At 66.2% G+C, this 18,525-nt stretch overlaps 4 protein-coding genes across 4 annotated transcripts; all 4 read left to right on the top strand.

The window, feature by feature from the left end:
• Positions 1–4,046: 4,046 nt before the first annotated feature.
• DPM2 (dolichyl-phosphate mannosyltransferase subunit 2, regulatory) lies at positions 4,047–5,730 on the top strand. Its single transcript, XM_032200319.1, has 4 exons — positions 4,047–4,094; positions 4,203–4,292; positions 4,865–4,967; positions 5,276–5,730. The coding sequence occupies exons 1-4, from the start codon at positions 4,092–4,094 to the stop codon at positions 5,332–5,334; spliced, it is 255 nt and encodes an 84-aa protein (XP_032056210.1). The 5' UTR covers positions 4,047–4,091; the 3' UTR covers positions 5,335–5,730.
• Positions 5,731–6,523: 793 nt separating this feature from the next.
• Positions 6,524–8,773, top strand: PIP5KL1 (phosphatidylinositol-4-phosphate 5-kinase like 1). Its single transcript, XM_032200522.1, is given in 9 exon segments — positions 6,524–6,548; positions 6,686–6,877; positions 6,957–7,007; positions 7,076–7,224; positions 7,333–7,457; positions 7,537–7,663; positions 8,130–8,227; positions 8,301–8,461; positions 8,531–8,773. Coding segments are annotated over 9 exon segments (1,149 nt in total). The 5' UTR covers positions 6,524–6,545.
• A 2,827-nt stretch (positions 8,774–11,600) lies between these two features.
• ST6GALNAC4 (ST6 N-acetylgalactosaminide alpha-2,6-sialyltransferase 4) lies at positions 11,601–13,788 on the top strand. Its single transcript, XM_032200299.1, has 5 exons — positions 11,601–11,654; positions 12,081–12,257; positions 12,388–12,800; positions 12,923–13,030; positions 13,111–13,788. Exons 1-5 carry the CDS (start codon positions 11,643–11,645, stop codon positions 13,298–13,300), a joined length of 900 nt encoding a protein of 299 aa, XP_032056190.1. The 5' UTR covers positions 11,601–11,642; the 3' UTR covers positions 13,301–13,788.
• Positions 13,789–14,636: 848 nt separating this feature from the next.
• Positions 14,637–18,324, top strand: ST6GALNAC6 (ST6 N-acetylgalactosaminide alpha-2,6-sialyltransferase 6). The gene is made up of 7 exons (XM_032200489.1): positions 14,637–14,696; positions 15,532–15,681; positions 16,376–16,440; positions 16,986–17,165; positions 17,286–17,683; positions 17,872–17,979; positions 18,065–18,324. The coding sequence occupies exons 3-7, from the start codon at positions 16,426–16,428 to the stop codon at positions 18,252–18,254; spliced, it is 891 nt and encodes a 296-aa protein (XP_032056380.1). The 5' UTR covers positions 14,637–14,696; positions 15,532–15,681; positions 16,376–16,425; the 3' UTR covers positions 18,255–18,324.
• Positions 18,325–18,525: the final 201 nt, after the last annotated feature.

The raw sequence follows: 18,525 nt of genomic DNA, 5'->3' as shown, positions 1-18,525 counted from the left end.
GGGGATTCAGAGGTGACTGAAGCGAGTAAAAGGACCTTATTGGCAAGCCCCTGCAGCCCCTGGGTCTCGGGTGCTGGTGAGCAGGGCTGCGCACGCCCGGCTGGCCCTGGAGAGCAGAGCTGGCTCTCTGCTCCCATCTCGGGGCCAGGCAAAAGCTGTGGGCCCTGCTCTCAGTCTCCGGACCCCTGCTTGGTGGAAGCCCGTTGCAAAAGGCATGGGAAATTTCAATGTAATTTTTTTTACTAACTTTTTTTTTAAAAAAAAAACGGTATAAGTGGAGTGAATGCCCGGGCCGGTAGGCTTAGTTGTGACTTGCTGAAGGAGGTGGGTTTCAATCGGAAATCGTGATGGAAAAAGGGGGAGAAGGATGTTGCCCCTCTGTCGCTATTTTTTTGGTATGGTTGGCACTTTAAATGGGGGGCTTTGTGCTGTCCTCGCCCTTGGTGTGATGGGCAGCAGGCTGGTGATCTCTTCCCCCCCCGTATTGCCAAATCCCTTTGCCCCCTGCAGAAAGCTAAGCCCTTTTGAGTGTTCGCTTCAGGTTTTTAGAGGGTTCTGAACTGGGCCGAGACCCGAAGAAACGTCTTTCATTCGAATCTTAATAGGAGGGGGGTGACTTTTTTTTTTTTTAATTTATTTTGTCGTTGCTGGTTTTTTTTTTTTTTTTCTTTTTAAACTGGTGGCTGTGCAGCTGGACTCTGCACGCGCTGTTGTGAACCTCTGGGAAAAAAAAAACCTCACTCCAGGTACGCTAGAGCACCTAGGTGAAACGCCCCTCCTGGAGAGGGGCCCCGTCCTGTCCCCCCCCCCTCGCTGCCTTACCTGGGGGCTGCCGAGCCCCCCTCTGCCCCCCTGCCCTGCCCTGACCCCCCAGCCTAGGCTCTAGCTGAACGAATTGACGCTCTGGTGACTTAGCCCTGTGGACAAGGCAAGTCCCCAGGGGCGAGTTGCTGCAGACACTGCCTGGTAGCACGTGTTTGCGCTGAAAAGCCACTTCCTCGCTTGGGGGGGCTCCCAAATGAGCTCCCCCCCTTCCCTCTCGAGCGCCGCGTCGTCCATCAGCCCACCCGCGCCGTCCCGACCCCATCCGTGGCTGCCCGGGAGGGAGGGAGCTGGAAACCTGGGAAAGAGAAAGGAATTGGGGTGAAGCTTGGAGCTAGAGGTGTGGCTGAGCCTCCGAACTTGCCTCGACTGTAAGGAATAATGGGAGAGCCCGTATTTTTGTGGGGGGAGGGAGGGGAAGGGGAGATTATGTTTTATTTTCGTGAAAGCCAATTGAGCTCGGTGATCTTCGGATGAGGCGCGCACTTGATTTATATCAGATTCTATAGAGAGATCGCTGATATTTTTGGAAAGGGAATGGGTCTATGCAAACTTCCAAAATTGCTTGAAAGATAGTTTAACATTTTTTTACTTTGAAAATCTAAAGATAAATCTCTAACTTTTTTTCTTAAAGCAGAAGTGCGTTTAGAAAGAGAAGCTACTTCCACTGCTCTATTTTGATGATGATTCTTGGAAAGTTTGGGCTGGAGGGAATGACTATTTTTCACCATTTTTATCTCGCTCCTCTAGTTTTTTGTTTCTTTTTCTAACGGAATGCTGTGCCGTCTTTGATTCAACAGATCGTGTTTGTATTTTCTGTATCTGGTTCCTAACGTAGAGAAATAACAAATATATGAGGAAATCAATATAATGTCAAATGTTGTTATGGTTTGGGGGAAAATAAAGGTTTTTGGTACTTCACAATGATTCTTCTGGCTTTGTGGTTTTGTCCTAGACAGACGTTTGCTTCAGAAGTACTGGCTGAGGAAGCGAAAAGGTCAGACGGTGCCTGCTGGCAGGCAGGGCTTGGCAGCCAGCAGGGCACCGGGTCCCTGCCAGCCCTCCCGGGGGCAGGAGAGGGGCTGGAGCAGGGCAGGCGCCGCAGCACGCGGCCAGTAGAAGCAGGAGCCCGAAATCCAGGGGGAAGGTGACCTGGCACCACCGCCAGCCCCTGGCACAGCCTCGTGGTCCTGAACACCGCGTTCCTGCCAGGGCTGCGCTCAGCGGCCGCATCCTGCCCTGCTGTGGGGAGGCTGCCACAGCTGAAGCGTGGCTCCAGCAGCACCTGGGGAGCAGGGCAGCCTCTCCTCTTCCTCCGTGAGCTGGATTCACCCTCCCCAGCCTCCCAAAGCTGTAACATCTGCACCTTTCAGTCCCAGGCCTCCCCCACCTCCCCTTCCTCTGAGGCTCCCTGTGTCCCTCGGCTCTTTGGGCTCCCCTTTTCTTCTCCAGCTGCCTTGTGAGCGAACCGGCTGTGAGGCAGGATGTTAGATCTGCCTGCTGGAGCTGTTGGAGCTCCCTGCTCTCAAGATGAGTCACTTCCCTCGGAACTGAGCAGCAGGTGGCTGTGGGAATGGAAACCTGCTGCTGTAGGAGAGGGGGAAACCGATGCTGCAGGAGCTGCAACCATTCAACGATGGGATTTGCTCCCAGCACTGGGGACTTTTCTCCACCATAATTCAGCACTGAACTACAGGGTCACAGCAGCACCAGGCCTATGCTTAGTGATTCTGTGATTCTAAGGTTGGAAAAGCCCTCCAAGATCACCTGGGCCTACCACCACTGTCACCCACTAACCCATGTCCCCCAGCACCACGTCCAACCTCTCCTTGAACACCCCCAGGGATGGTGACTCCACCACCTCCCTGGGCAACCCGTCCCAGTGCCTGACTGCTCTTTCTGAGCAGAAATGTCTCCTCATTTCCAACCTGAACCTCCCCTGGCACAGCTTGAGGCCATTCCCTCTGCTCCTGTCCCTGGTTCCCTGTGCGCAGAGGCTGACCCCCAGCTCCCCACCCCTTCGTTTCATGCTGTTGGAGGGAGCATTGAGCTCTGCCCCAAGCCTCTTACACAGACCAAGCCCCCCCAGTTCACAGGACTTCTGTTCCAGACCCTTCACCAGCTTCGCAGCCCTGCTGTGGGCACACACCAGGGCTTGGCGGATTCCCTTTAGGAAGAGCTGGGGGCTGCAGGGCTCCAGGCACAGGCAGCTGGGGCAAAGAGGGGTGTGAGGGTAGGGGTGAGATATAGGGGTAGGGGTGAGATAGGATGTTACGGGTGGGATGTGAGGGTATGGGGTGAGACATGAGGGTTCAGGCAAGTGAGATGTGAGGGTATGGGGTTAGGGGTGAGGGTATAGGGTATGATGTTAGGGTTCAGGTGAGATGTGAGGGCATAGGGTGTGATATGAGGGTCCAGATGAGGTATGAGGGTTCAAGTAGGTGAGATGTAAGGGTACAGGTGAGATATGAGGGTACAGGTTAGATGTGAGGGAATGGGGTTAGGTATGAGGGCTCAGGTGAGGTGTGAGGGTACGGGTGTCATATGAGGGTATGGGGTTAGGGGTGAGGGCACAGGTGTGATATGAGGGTACAGGTGGGGTGTGAGGGTTCCGGTGAGATATGAGGGTTCAGGTAGGTGAGATGTGAGGGAATGGGGTTAGTTGTGAAGGCTCAGGTGAGGTCTGAGGGTATGGGGTGTGATGTGAGGGTTCAGGTGAGATGTGAGGGAATGGGGTTAGGTATGAGGGCTCAGGTGAGGTATGAGGATATGGGGCAAGACATGAGGGATCAAGCAGGTGAAATGTGAGGGTACAGGTGTCGTGAGGGTTAGGAGTGAAGGCACAGGTGTGATATGAGGGTACAGGTGAGGTGTGAGGGTTCAGCTAGGTGAGATGTAAGGTTACAGGTGAGATATGAGGGTACAGATGAGATGTGAGGGAATAGGGTTAGTTGTGAGGGTACAGGGTGTGATGTGAGGGTTCAGGCAGGTGAGATGTGGGGGTACAGGTGAGATGTGAGGGCATGGGGTGAGCCATGAAGGTTCAGCTGAGGTGTGAGGCGATTGGCCCCCACCCCACGTCCCCCAGCCCTCCGCCTCCCGCCACACTCCGGGCGGGGCCGCGCCTACATTTCCCACCACACCCCGCGCCTCGCTTTTGGGCTCTCCCTCGCTGATTGGCCGCTCGGAGGCAGCGTGACGAGGGGGCGGCGCGCTGATTGGCGGGCAGCAACCCGGAAGGACGGGGCGGGCAGGGGGCGCCCGTCGCTATGGTGAGCGGGGCCTGCACCGGGGCCGGGGCCTGGGCCTGAACCGGGGCCTGCGGGGCCGGGCCCGGGGCCTGCGGGGCCCCCCTGACGCTCTCCCCTCTCCCTTCGCAGGCCACGGCGACGGATCGTGCGGTGGGCTTCGGCCTGGTCGCCTTCAGCCTGGCGCTGTTCGCCTACTACACGCTGTGGATCGTGGTGCTGGTACGGGGGGGGGGGGCGGGGAGGGCTCGGGGGGCGCCGGGCCCTGGCACAGCACGGGACATCGGGGAGCACCGGGGGAGGAGGCTCCCTGAGGAGAAACCACCCCGGGGGGATGCCGGGTGTAGAGAGCCACGCACGGGGCCGGTGGCATCGCCCCTGGGGTTGGGGCTGCCCCTCCCCGGCTGCCCCAGGGCTGGTGGTGCGGGCCCCAGTGCCCCAAAGTGCCCCAAAATGCTGCAGTGTCCTCAGGGAATGAATCCCAGCAGGGTCTCAATAAAACACAGCCAGTGCCGGCCGTTCCCTTTGGGCAGGCAGTGCTGGGGGCTTGCTGTGTCCAGCCCCTGCTCGCCCCTCACCAGCCCTGCTGGAGCTCCCGTCCGTCCCCGTGGGCTCTGCAGCTGCTGTGTGAGGGCCTCACCACGCAGGCCTGGCCGCTCTTTAATTAGCAGTCCCCTCCAGCTGCATGTTTCCGTCCTGCTTTTGAAACCAGCCGGCCGCAGGTGTGTGTGTGTGTCCTGCAGGTGGTGCCCCCCTGCTGACCACCCCCTCTTTCTCTCTTTCTCTCTCTGCAGCCCTTCATCGACAGCGCCCACGCCATCCACCGCTTCTTCCTGCCCAGGGAGTACGCCGTTATCATCCCCGTGGTGGCCGGGCTGCTGCTGCTGCTATTTATAGGTGAGCGTTATTTCGGTTGCTCTAATTAAAGCCTTCTAAATGAGGAAGAGAGAAGGGGGTTGCTAGGGGGGTGGCTAACGCACGGTGCTTGTGACGCGCTGCCCGTGGCTCCTGCAGCAGCTGCATGTGGCAGGGACCCTGGCGGTGGGCTCTGTGCGTGCACACGTGCGTGTCACTGGCTCCTTGAGCCTCTGCACGTGGGTTTGTTTCTTGCTCTCTCTGCTAAGATTCCGTTCCTCGCCGCGGCGTGTTTTAAAAGCTCCCCTAATTAGAAATACTCTGACCTAATTTGTTCTCTCCCGTGGCAGGCGTCTTTATAATGGTGGTGACGTGGAAGAGCAAGAAGCCCGCCAAGAAATCGGAGTGAGGGGCCGGCTGTGAGAGATGAGGGGGAGGCCCCCGGCCAGGAAGGGGCTGCAGCACCGCGCGGCCGCCTCCTCCACAGCTCGCTCGCAGCCGCAGCACCGGGCTGGCTGCTCTCCCTCCCCACATTCCTTCCTGAGAAGCAGCAGCCTCCTGGAGTTTACGACTTACTGACCAAAAGGGAGCAAAACTGGCCGACAGGACTCACCAGGAGAGGGCCCGGAGCTCTGGCTCTGAGGGTGCTGCTCCCAGCGGGGGCTACGTGCAGCCCCTGGGCTTCAGCTGGGCCATGTGGGAGCTGCCGGGGTGCAGCTAGCCCAGCCAGCCCCCTCAGGTGCTTGGTAGCCCTTCTTCTCTGCTCCTGCTGTGTCCACGTTTGTTCCCTGTTTTTTTTTCCTAACTTTATATACTGTTTTGTTTTTTGTTTTTTTTTTTTAATCGGATTCAAGACTGTGAAGAAAGAAATTAAGATTTTGGGCTAGGAAGAGGCAGTCTCGTGTCCTCCCTTTGCCTGCTGGAAGGGCTCACGGTGGTGCTGTGGGCTCTGGTGTCTCAGAAGAGCCCCCTGGTGAGGCCAGGCTCCCGGGGACAGTCCCCACCTCCTCCTGCAGCATCCAGCTGAGGCCGTGGCCGTGCCCTGGCTCACAGAGGGAGCATTTGGCTGCACCTCTGTGGGGGGAACCGCATCCACCCACTAAAGGTGTCTGCAGGGTCTCCACCTTCATCCTCCTCCTGTGCTGCGTGTGGGGGTGCAGCTCCAGCCTCATCTCCTGCCTCGGGGAGATGAATTTGGGCTTGGGGGGCTGGAGACAACAAGGGGAAGGCATCAGGTTGTGCCTGTTGGCAGCTCTGGGCTGGTGCTGCTCCTTCCTGGGACACCTCCAGGGCAGAGCCTTCCCCGGGGCGCTGTCCCGCAGGGTCCCTGCCCCATGGAAGGGGCTCTGGGGACACGGAACGCACGCACACGGTGCCGGGCGGTGCCCCCTGAACCACCCCTGCCTGGGTGGCCAGCGCTGGTGAGGGCTGGGTTGCCCCAGGGGTGTGGATCTGCCCCTGGTCCTCACCCCCACGTGGCCCCTGCCCCACTGCAGGCCCCGTGCACTGCTCACACCGCGTGTCCTCGTCCTGCTGCCCACAGGTCCCCCGGCCGTGGGGCTCTGATGGCAGGGAGCTGGCTGCTGGGACAGCGAGGGGACAGTGACGCTGCTGGGGGCCATGGTGAGCGGTCCCTGGGCTGGGGAGGGCAGCGGGGTGTGAGCACAGGGGGCTTGGGGCTGGCAGGAGTGAGCTGGAAGGGGCCGGGACCCCCTCACCCCATCCCCGCAGCCACCATGGGCACCCCGTTCCCCCCCCAGGCTGCTGTGACAGGAGGGACCCCAGCGAGCCGCCCACGTGCCGGGGGGCTCCGCCTGTCCCTGCGGGCCCCCCACCAGCACAAACTCGGCCTCTTCGAGATCGGCCCCGAGCACCAATTCTACCTCCTCACCTGCCGCCTGCGCGCGGGGCTCCGCGCCGCCACCCAGGCTGCCATTGACCACCTGCCCGCGGTGAGCACCCCCCCGGCACCCACCGGGGGTCCCACACTTCTCCCCCGGAGACCCCCTCACCCCGTGCGTCCCCCCCTAGGACACCCCCTGCGACGGCGACTGCGCGGCGGTGCTGAGGCAGCCGCACGAGGTAGGAGCTGTGGGGTTGCCCCCGCGTCCCCCCCCGGCCGTGCCGCGGCTCACCGCGTGCCACCGCAGGGCTTCGAGCTGCTCACCTACGCCGGGCCGGCCTTCGCCCGCCTGCGGCGCGCGCTGGGGCTGCCGGAGGAGCTGTACCAGGCGGCGCTGAGCTCGCGGTACTTCCAGTTCGTCAGCAACTCCAAGAGCAAAGCCCGCTTCTTCCTGACGTGAGCGGCGCCGGGGCGTCCCCCTGCAGCGGGGTATGGGGTGCTGCGGGTGCCCCCGGGGTTCCCGGCCGCCCCCGGTGCCCCCCAGGCACGTCTCGCCCGCCGCAGGCAGGACAAACGCTTCTTCCTGAAGACGCAGACCAAGCAGGAGATGCGCTTCCTGCTCGCCAACCTGCCCCGCTACCTGCGGCACCTCGAGGCGTTCCCACACTCGCTGCTCGTCCGCCTGCTGGGTGAGGGTGGCCGGGGGGGAATTGGGGATCCCAGGGGGGGATTTTGGGGGTGCCCACGGCCTCACGGCGCTCGCTCCAGGTGCCCACAGCATTGTCGTGCCCCGCCGGAGCAGGGCAGGTGCCCCCGCCGCAGCCCTGCCCTGTCCCCAGTGCTACTTCACCGTCACGCTGAGCGTCTTCTTCCCCGACGAGGGCATCCTCGAGAGGTGAGTCAGGGAAGGGCAGGGCTGGGGCGTCCGTCTGTCTGTCCTGCCGGGCCTGGGGTCCGTCTGCTGCACGCTGCCCACATCTGTCTGTCTGTCCGGGGGTGGCTGTGTCCTGTTGTCCCAGGGCGTGCGATGTCCGTCTGTCCTGGCAAAGCCAGGTTCTGTTTGGTGCCTGCCCTTGGCGTGTGGTGTCCGTGTGTCCTGGGGAACGTGGTGTCCGTCTGTCCTTGGTGCCTGGTGTCTGTCTGTCTGTCTGGGGGACGCGGTGTGTGTCCATCCTGGGGCACACGGTGTCCACCTACCCATGGTGCTTGGTCCATCTCTCCTGGGGGACGCGGTGTCTGTCTGTCCTGGTGAAGTGCTGTCCATCCATCCTTGGTGCCCGGTGTCCGTCTGTCCGGGGCCATCCCCCCCCCGTGCCAGCCTGGCTGTGGGGTGGGCACACGGAGCCGCTGCCCCCCCCCAGGTACGACATCAAGGGCTGCCGCGTGGACCGCTGGGCCGAGCCCGCGAGCGCCGTGGTGCTGAAAGACCTCAACTTCGAGGGCAAGTCCCTCGTGCTGGGTAAGGCGTGGGGGGCATGGGGGGGGACACGGCGAGACCCGGGGGGGGGCTGAGGCTGCCCCGTGTGCCGCAGGCTCCCAGCGGCCGTGGCTGCTGCGGCAGCTGGAGCTGGACAGCCGCTTCCTGGAGGAGCTGCGGGTGCTGGATTACAGCCTGCTGCTGGCCGTGCGGCCCCTGCTCCCCGACGGGCTCACGGCACGGTGAGTGCTGCCCGGCGAGGGGACCCCCTGTTTTGTTTTTTGGGGGTGCTGAGCCCCCTGCCCACCTCCCCGCAGGTCCCCGGTGCCGTGCCACGTCCTGCAGGGCTCGGGGCCGAGCCAGAACCAGCGCCCGCTGCCCGGTGGCAGCGACCCCCTGCACTGCATTGACGGGCCGCAGCGGCGCTACTCGGTGGGGCTGGTGGATCTCTTCAGCACCTACACCTTCCGCCGGCGCCTCGAGCACCTCTGGAAGAGGATCCGCTACCGGGACGGGTCCTTCTCCACCGTGCCCCCCGCTGCCTACGCCCGGCGGCTGTGCCGGTGGGTGGAAGCGCACAGCGAGTGACGGCCGCGCTCGGGGCTCGCCTAAAAAAACATTCCTGTGCCAGAAGCTGAGCGGAGATTTATTATTTGGGATGTGGACACCACCCCCTCGCCCACCCAGAAGTGTCCCCAGAAATGCTGCCCTGTGCCTGCCCCAGGCTGAGCCTCGTGGGGCTCTGTGCCCGCCCCGGGGTGTTCAGCTCCCCGTGGGATAAGCGGGGAATGCCGGGCTGCAAAGGGCAGCGGCCCTAAAAATAACCCTGGGGAGCAGCCGGCGGCACCACGAGGTGGCCGTGCTCCAGCCCAGGCTGAAGGTCAGGGCGCTGGGTGTGCCCCCTGCAGCTCCAGGTGCCCTCAGCACCACGCTTTGTGCCTCAGTTTCCCCCCTCGCAGCCTCTCTCGGGGGGGCAGCGGGGTGTCCCCACCCCAGGGGGCTGTTTCTGGGTGCAGCCCCATGCCCCAGTGCGCCCTTCCCCTTTCAGGACACCCCCCAAGGGCCAATGTCCCTGTCCCTGCGCAGGATCCGGCCCCACTCACGCTGTGCCCCCCCCAGCACACCCCAAATCGGCATGGGGTCTCACACCCCGCATCCAGCACAGCCCGTGCGCGGTGGCAACACCCCACATTCCCCTGCCGAGGTGCTGCGGGGCCGCCCCGCGTGCTGTTGCCTGCAGCCTGGGCAGGTTGGGCAGGAGAAGGCGGCGGAAACACGGTGGAGAAAACCCAAACCCTCCCCGTGGGGCTGCTGCCGCGAGGCAGGGCAGCCCAAACCATGGCCCTGAGGCACGCAGCCACCTCCGAGCGAGCTGAAGGATTGAAGAAAATCCACGGCAATTTGGGAGCCGTTCTTGCCTGGCGTGGGATGTCCAAGGGTGAGTGGGTGCTCCAGTCCATCACGGGAGGGCTGGTGGATGGGGTCCCCTGTGCAGACGGGGTGTCCTGTGCCACCGTCACTGCCTCTTCCATCCCTGCTGAAGCCTGTTGGGATGGGGGAACCTGCTTCGAGGTGGTGTGTTCAGCCCAACACCTCAAATTGGGGGAGAAGATACAAGGATGGAGCTCAAGATCTGTGCTAAGGACAGCGCACGGCTCCAGCACGGGGCCCCACAGGCCTCCTGCTGCTGCGTGGGCTCCTCTGTGGGCTGCGGGGCAGCTCCTGCCCCACTCCTGCCTCCTCCTGTGCTGACGCACTGGCTGCAGGGCTGTTCCTCGCATCTCAGCCCTCTCTCCCCCAGCTGCCTTTGCCCAGCAGTTCTCTCCCTTCCTTCACTCTGCTCTCCCCGAGGCCCACCCAGCACCGCTCACAGCCCAGCTCTGACCACCAGCAGCAGGTCCCTTTTGGGGTGCCCGGCACTGGTTTCCCTCTGGCACTGGGCAGCCTCTGGGCTCTGCTCCCAGAGCCCCCCCTGCAGCTCCCCAGCTCCCACCCCCTGGCACGCAGCCCCAGTACAGAGGTTGTTTCTCTTATTTCCGTGTCATCTGCTTGGAAAAACAAATGCAAGGTGCGTCTGGCAGCCGTGAGCAGGAGGTTCCTGCAGGTGCTCTGCGCCTTGGCCCCGGTGCCAGGGGCTGCAGGGACGGGCAGGTGGGTGGCAGGTGGCCCCCCGAAGCCATCGGCCAGGACGGGGGCACCAAGAGGCCAACCTGCCCCAGCCCTGCTCCCCAAATACCCCCCGGGGCAGTGCTGCTGCCCCTGAGTGCGGTGAGCCGCTCCGGGCTGGGGGGCACGGGGGTGAGAGCGGGGCTTGGGGACGTGGAGGGACCGGGGGGGGGGGCTGCAGGGACCCCCAGGCTGGGGAGAGGGCTGGGAGGGCACCGAAGGAGGGAGCAGAAGACTGGGGACAGGGGACGGGGCCCGTCCTGGCTCTGTCGGACCCGGGGGACGCGGGCTGGGGGCCGGGGTGGACGGGGACCGGGGCCGGTACCGGCTCTGCCCCGGGGGCTGGTGCATGGGCGAGCGCTCGGGGGGCGCACGGGAGCGCTGCCGGGGGCTGGGGGCGGCTCCGGGGGCTGCGGGGGGCGGCTCGGGGCCGGGGCGCACCGGGACGAGACCGGGACCGGGGCTGGGGCGCACCGGGACGGCACCGGAGCCGGTACCAGGGCGCACCGGGGCTGATACCGGGGCTCGAACCAAGGCACCAGGACGGTCCCGGGGCTGGCACCAGGGCGCACCGGGAGGGTCCCGGGGCTGGTACCGGAGCCCGTGCCGGGGTTGGTACCAGGGCGCACCAGGACGCTCCCGGGGCTGGTGCAGGGGCCGTTCCCGGGAGCGGGGCGGCGGGGCGCGATGCCGAGGCTCCCCCCGCGGGGGCGGTCCCGGCAGTGCCCGCTCGGCTCCGCTCCGCCCCGGCGCGGCGCCGCCAGCCCGGCTCGGGGCAGCGCAGCCCGGTGCAGCGGGGATGCGGGGCCCGGCGGTGGTCCCGGGGGCCGGGCAGCGGCACCCCCGCTCCCGCTGCAGCCCCCGCGGGGGCTCCCGGCTCGGTGAGGGGGGGGCCGGGGCCTGGGCTGCGCTCCCAGCCCCGGGGGGAGGGGGAGGAGGAAGCGGTTATGGGATGGGGGGCTGGGAGCTGGGTTTGGGGAGGTGATAGTAGAGGGGGAGGGTCCTGGGGGATCGGTGGGGGTCTTGGTCCAAGGGGAACGTCCCGGGGATGGGGGAGGTTCTGGGCATGGGGGGGGGGGGGGGGCATGAGCGCGGGGAGGGGGGTGTTGGGGTACCGGGGGGTCCCAGTGGGGTCTCCAGCCGTGATGGGGGGCAACCAGGCACCAGCCCCCTTCCTTTCCCCCCTCCCCACCCCACTGACCCCAGCCTGCATGCAGGCTGCGCGCCGCGACCCCCCAGGTAACGCCGGCTGCCCCCGCGGGACCCCCGCCGGCCGCCCTCACCCCGCAGGATGAGGACGCTGGTGAGTACCCGGGGTGCCGGGAGCGGGGGGCTACGGGGCCGGGGCGAGCCTGCGGGCATCACGGGGCTGCTCACCCCAAACCCCACACTGGGGCACTGGGGCAGGGCCCTGCCTGGCCACCCCGCTGGGTTCTCGGCACCCCTTTGAACCCCGGAGCGGGAGCAGGGGCCCGAGCCTGGCACGATTTGGGGAGCTCGGCCCCATGGCTTGCAGCCATGCAGCGCGTGGGTCTGGCTGCATGCAGGAAGTGAGTCACGCGCAGGCACCGGCGGCTCCTCGTCCCACCCCAGCGAGCGCCCGAGCCCGTGCGTCCTCCCCCCGAGAGGCCGGTTTTGCCGCGAGGCGTCCCGCTGCCTCCCCGGGCACCCCACACGGGGCCGGCGCACGTGGCCTGGGCCTGGAGAACCATCCCCGCTCTGCTTCCAGCTCCGCTTCTTCCTCGCCCTGGTGTGCGTGGCCGCCGTCTCCGTGCTCTACGTCCTGCTCTGCTCCCTCGCCTGCCTGCGGCCCTGCTGCCGAGCGGCGCAGCGCTGGGACGGCCCCGTGTACGCTGCGCCCACCGTGCTCAGCTTCCAGGGGTACAGCCGCGTCCCTGACGGGCAGGTGCGTGGGGACGGGGAGGGGACAGCCCAACCACCGTTCCCCCAATGCCTCAGTTTCCCCCTTTCTGGGGGAAAATGGGGGAAGTGCTGGCACCCGGAGGGGGCCGTGCTGACGGCGCGTGTCCCCGCAGCCGCTGCGGCGAGCGCCGTGCCACCGCTGCGCCGTCGTCTCCAGCTCGGGGCAGATGCTGGGCTCGCGCCTGGGGCAGGCCATCGACGGGCAGGAGTGCGTGCTGCGCATGAACCACGCGCCCACCGCCGGCTACGAGGAGGACGTGGGGGCGCGGAGCACCGTCCGCGTGGTGTCGCACACCAGCGTCCCGCTGCTGCTGAGGAACCAGCCCTACTTCTTCCAGCAGTCCCAGGAGACCGTCTACGTCATCTGGGGGCCCTCCAAAAAGATGAGCCGGGAGAAAGGGGGCCCCACCTACCGGGCGCTGCTGAAGGTGATGGAGACGTACCCGCGCCTGCAGATCTACACCCTGACCGAGGAGAAGATGGCCTACTGCGACGACGTCTTCCAGAACGAGACGGGGAAGAACAGGTACCGCGGACCCCCCCGGGGGTGCTGAGCCCCCTGCTCTGGCCGAGCCCCTGCTGGGTGTCCATCCGTCTGCCCACCCACCCGTCCGTCTGTCCTCCAGCGCGGCCGCCTGTGCGTTGCAGGGTGAAGTCGGGCTCCTTCCTGAGCACGGGCTGGTTCACCATGATCCTGGCCATGGAGCTGTGCGAGCGCATCCGCGTCTTCGGCATGGTCAGCGACAGCTACTGCAGGTGCGGGGCCGGGGGGGCTGCTGGCGGCACCGGGCAGCGGGGGGGCCGCATCCCGCTCAGCTTCCTCCCTGCGCCGCCAGGGAGAAGAACCACACGAGCGTGCCTTACCACTACTTCGAGAAGGGCCGGCTGGACGAGTGCAGGATGTACCTGGTGCACGAGCGGGCGCCCCGCGCCGGGCACCGCTTCATCACCGAGAAAGCCATCTTCTCCCGCTGGGCCAAGAGGAGGGACATCGTCTTCACCCACCCGTCGTGGGTGGGCGGCTAGGAGCGGCGCCGTGGTTGCCTCAGCCCTGCCCGTGCCGTGGTCGGAGGCCTTTTTGCTGTACCCCCAGGTCTGGTGGGTGTGTGGGTGGCAGCGGGGGGACCCCCACCCCGTACAAGCACATTGGGGACGGAGCTGGACGCACTGAGCCCCCCCCAGCTGCAGGCACCAAGCTGCCTTGGACACACGGGGACCTCGCCGGCACCACCAGATGGATGCTTGCTGTGGGATTCAGCGTTTGGTGACGTGAGGAGGGGAAATTCAGCCCCCTCCAGCTACTGCCTTGTCCCAGGATGGAGCCCCAGTGCCGTGGGACCTGGTGCCACATGTGGGGCACAGGGAATGGGCCCAGACTGTCCCCAAACTGCCCCCGGGGCAGGGCTCCGCGTGCCTCCTGCCCCCCAGCCCGGGGCCACGTGCCCTGGGAGCTCTGAGTTGCCTTGTCACAAGTGCCCTTGGACCGAGACCAAAGCAAACTCCATTAAAGCCTTCCTAATTCCACGGGCCCCGCGCTGCGGCCGCGGCGGTGACAGGAGCTGGAGGTGCGCGGGTGGCGGCCGCGTGGGGACGGGAGCAGGGGGGGACAGGGGGGCAGCTGGGGGCTGCTGGCTCCTCGCACCCTGCCGGGCTACAAATACAACGGGGATTTGATGCTCAGGGTTAGAGCAGGGCCCAACACGGAGCAGGGCACTGGAAGGGGTTATTTGGGACGCGGGGGCGGCGGTGCTATGGGACAGGAGCCGGCCCTGATGTGGCTGTGCGCCCGGAGAGAGGGGGCGAGCTGCAGGCACGGCGTGTGGGGCGCTGATGAACGGCTCCTGGGACGGACGGGGCGGTGAGCAGGGCGGCAGAGCTGTGGGGTGCTGGGCTGGGGTCGCGTTCGCTCCCGTTTCAGCCGGCACCTGCCGCTTTGGGGCTGTTCCGGGGGGTTTTGGCAGCGCAGCTCCCCACACACGGCATTTGCAGGAGAAGCCGGAGAGCTCCTCGGCCCCACTCTGCAGCGGAGCCAAAAACCCCGGGGATGGCCCCGAGTGGGTCCGTGGGCTCCGTACCACATCAGGACCTCGCAGCCCCCACAAAATCAGTGGGGTGCCGAGGGGGCACGGCGCTGCGCCACCCCATAAATGCCGCGCACCCACGGGCACCCGCGCACCCAGGGGTACCCCCAGCCACCCACGCCCCCCCGGTGCACCCCATGCGCGCCCCATCGGGGCGGGCGGTGCTTGGATCCCCCCCAGCGCGTCCCCGCCCCGGGCAGCGTGTGCGCGCGCGCGCGCGCGGCCGGCGAGCCCCGGGAGCGCGCAGCAGCGGCGGCGGCGGCGCAGTGCGCAGCGGAGCGGGTGGTCCGTGGGGCTGTCCGTGGGGCTGTCCGTGGGGCTGTGGGGCTGTCCGTCGGTCGGTGGGTGCGGGGCTGGCACCGGGACCGGGGGGGGGGAAAAGGGGGCGCTGCACGGGCACGGCCAAGGCGGGGGGCAGCGCGCACCGGGCTCGGGTGGCTCCGGGCCCCGGCCTGCCTGGGAAATGCAACGGGGGCTGCCGGGGGGGTGGGAGGGAAGGGGGGGTTATAGGGGATTCCCGGGCACCGGGGGGGTTGCATGACGGAAAGGGGAGGCTGCGTTCTGGGAACATGGGGGGGTGCGTCCCGAGAATTGGGGCTGCATCATGGGAACCGGGGGGCTGCATCCCGGGAGAATGGGGGGCTGCATCGCGGGTACCGGGGGGGCTGCACCCTGGGAATCTGGGGGGGTTGTATCCTGGGAACGGGGGGGCTGCGTTCCGGGAACAGGGGGGTTGCATCCTGGGAACCTGGGGGGTTTGCAACCTGGGAACCGGGGGATTGCACCCCAGGAACGGGGGGGTTGCATCCTGGGAGCTGGGAGAGCTGCTCCCCGGGTGCTGGGGGGGCTGTTTTATGGGAACTGGGGGGGTTGCATCCCGGGAACTGGGGGGGCTGCATCCCAGGAACCAGGGGATTGCATTCTGGGATCCAGGGGGGCTTCATCCCGGGTACCGGGGGGGGGCTGCATCCCGGGCTGGGGGAGGATTTGCCTGGCAGAGCACAAAAATGCGGGGGCGCAGGGAGGGCTGGCATAGCGGGGTGACACGGGGGGGCGGCAGGGGCTGCACGCCGGAGCTCTGGGCGGGTTTGCACCTGGGGGGGGTGTGGGGGTGGATTTGGGGGTGGCTGGCAGCGTGGGGAGCCGGGCTGGCTCAGCGCTTCCCCGGCACGGCAGCGATGTGACCCCCGGTGCCACCATGGCCCTGGTGCCGGCTGGAGGGGCCCGGCAGCACCCCGCAGCTCGGGGGGCGCGCGGGGAGGAGGAGGCGGACGAGGCCCCCCCGGCACCGCTCCCCACCCGCTGCAGATGAACGCCCTGGGCCAGGTAAGGGACCCCCGTGCTGGGGTCACCTGCAGCAAAACCCAAAAGGGGGGCCCGGAGCTGGCACCCCCACCCCTGGCACCTGCGTCCCGCGCTGTGCCGTGCCCTGCCCCGTGCGGGGATGGGAGCTCCTGGCACCGACCCCTCTCCATGGGGTGGGGGCACCGTAAAACGCGGCCATTCCCCAGCCGTTGGCACCTTCCTGGGCAGCGACACCAGCCCTGAAAGCCCTTCGAGGCCCCCCCGGAGGGTTAAACACCAGCTGCTATGTAATTTTCCATCCCGGCTCCTCCCAAGGCAGTCAGTAAAGAGGCTTCGTGTTTTGTTTTTTTTTTTTTTTTTTTTTTTCTGTTTCTAATTGCTCTTGAGTACTAGGCGGTGACTCACGGTGGAGGACTTCCAAATATTAATCAGGGCAGGGCGAGGGGGGAGAAAAACGGGTCCCCCGCAGGGCGGGCATCCCTGGGTGCACCCACCCCGTGGCCGTTTTAATGGGATTCAGCTGGGAGATCCCGCTCACCTTAGGCAGGGGGGGCTGATCCGGCGTTGAATCGCGTGGCTTTCGCCCCAGCGGCGCTGGGATAATCCATCCTGCCCGGAGCTCAGCCCGGTTTGGGGATCAGCCCATCACGTGCGGCTCGTTTTGGGGACGGTCCCCCCGTTGTGGTGCTTTTTGGGGTGACCGCGTGCGTTGCAGGTGCTCGCAGGACGCCAGCGATCGCTGCGCACTGAGGCCGGCCGGGAGACATGAGCGGCAGCACGGTGAGAGCCGGGCACGGTGCTGGGCATCCTCTGGGGGTCTGTGGAGCCCCCCTAAAAACCAGCCTGTGGGGCTGGGATTGGGGCGGCCGTGCCAGTGCCAAGCAGGGGCTGCCCCAGCCTGGGACCTTCCTGGCAGCTCTCCTGCCTCTCGGAGCATTATTCACAGCAGCAAACACTTTCCTCCTCCATCCTCCTCCCAGCTTCGGGGCCATTCTGTTATCCAGAGGGGTCTGGGGAGTGGCACGTGGCCGAGAGGGGAAAGGGAGAGATGTCCCCGTCCCCATCCCCATCCCTGTGTCTCCTCGCTGCCCCCCTCGCAGCACCGTGCCGCTCGGTGCCTCCCCACGGCCTCGGGTGTTGTTCTTTAATATCTGGAAGCAGCAGAGCGTGGCCAGGGGAGGGCTCTGCAGCACTGCGTGGGGGCAGCTCCTGCTAAACCCACAGCCGGCGAGGGGGGAGCGTGTCGGGGCGCCGGCACCCCGGGGGTTCTCCCATCTCCATCCCCTTCTGGGAGCTGGCACCTGACGCTCTCCCCCCGCCCGCAGAGCCAGCGCGCCGCCGTCTTCGTGGTCCTCTTTGCCCTGCTCATGCTGCTGATCATCTACAGCTCCAGCAACGGGACCGAGGTCTTCCCCTATGGCACCCTGCGGGGCCGAGCCCGCCGGCCCCCCGACCTGCGGCGATGGGGGGTGAGCAGCGGGTACCTGCCCGTCTCCGGGAACAAGGTACGGCGGGGTTGGGACATCCCGGCGGGCGCTCGCTGCCCCGTGGTGACGCCCAGCAGCACCGTCCCCGTCGCTGGGACGCCAAAAAATTCCCCCTCTGACCCCGCCGGTCGTCCCCAGAGCCTGAGCGCCCACTGCCACCAGTGCGTCATCGTCACCAGCTCCAGCCACCTCCTGGGCAGCCGCCTGGGCGCCGAGATCGACCAGGCCGAGTGCGCCATCCGCATGAACGACGCCCCCACCACGGGCTACGAGGCGGACGTGGGCAACAAGACCACGTTCCGCGTGGTGGCCCACTCCAGCGTCTACCGCGTGCTGAAGCGGCCCCAGGAGTTCGTCAACAAGACCCCGGAGACCGTCCTCATCTTCTGGGGGCCGCCCGCCAAGATGCAGAAGAGCCTGCTGAAGATCATCCAGCGCGTCGGAGCCTCCTTCCCCAACATGACGGCCTACGTCGTGTCCCCCGGCCGCATGAAGCAGCTGGATGAGCTGTTCCGGGGGGAGACGGGGAAGGACAGGTACCTCGGGGCCTCCCCCGGCACCTTGTCCCCTCCGTTGGTGGGGACAAAAGGCAGGGCCGGCTCCCGGGGTTGCTCCGTGGGGTTGGCTGCGGTGTCAGGCTGGGGGGATTTGGGGGTTTCAGGGGGATTTGGGGGGTTGCTGTGTCTACATCATGGCCCCGTTTCTCCCCCGCGCCATGCCCCAGGGAGAAGTCGCGCTCGTGGCTCAGCACGGGCTGGTTCACCATGGTGATCGCGGTGGAGCTGTGCGACACCATCCACGTCTACGGCATGGTGCCCCCCAACTACTGCAGGTACGGTGTGTCCCCCTTCACCCCCCACAAACCCCCAAACCTCAAATCCCATCCCGGGGGGGCTCAGCCCGCTCTCTGCCCGCAGCCGGCGGCCGCAGCCCCGCCGCATGGCCTACCACTACTACGAGCCCAAGGGCCCCGACGAGTGCACCACCTACATCCACAACGAGCGCAGCCGCCGGGGCAACCACCACCGCTTCATCACCGAGAAGCGCGTCTTCGCCAGCTGGGCCGGCCTCTACAACATCACCTTCTCCCACCCCACATGGCCCTAGGGCGGCCGCGCCGAGCGGGGACCCTTGGGGACAGGAATGGGGTCTCCATGGGATGGGGTCTCCATGGGTTGGGGTCTCCATGGGATGGGGTCTCCATGGGATGGGGTCCAGGCCACGCCGTGCGCCCCGGGGCTGATGGAACCGTCGAGGACCGCCTGCCACCGCTGTGCCCAAGGGCTCCGCGTGCCCGTGGTGTGAAGGGTTTTGGGGTGGCGTGTCCCCTCCCATGGGACAGCAGGCAGGGGAGCCGTGGGGACACCGCACGGGGGTT

The sequence above is a fragment of the Aythya fuligula genome, chromosome 19, assembly GCF_009819795.1.
Source record: "Aythya fuligula isolate bAytFul2 chromosome 19, bAytFul2.pri, whole genome shotgun sequence".
NCBI classification, from domain to species: domain Eukaryota; kingdom Metazoa; phylum Chordata; class Aves; order Anseriformes; family Anatidae; genus Aythya; species Aythya fuligula.
Note: the sequence above shows the minus strand (reverse complement) of the source record. Positions and strands in the feature narration are given on the sequence as shown.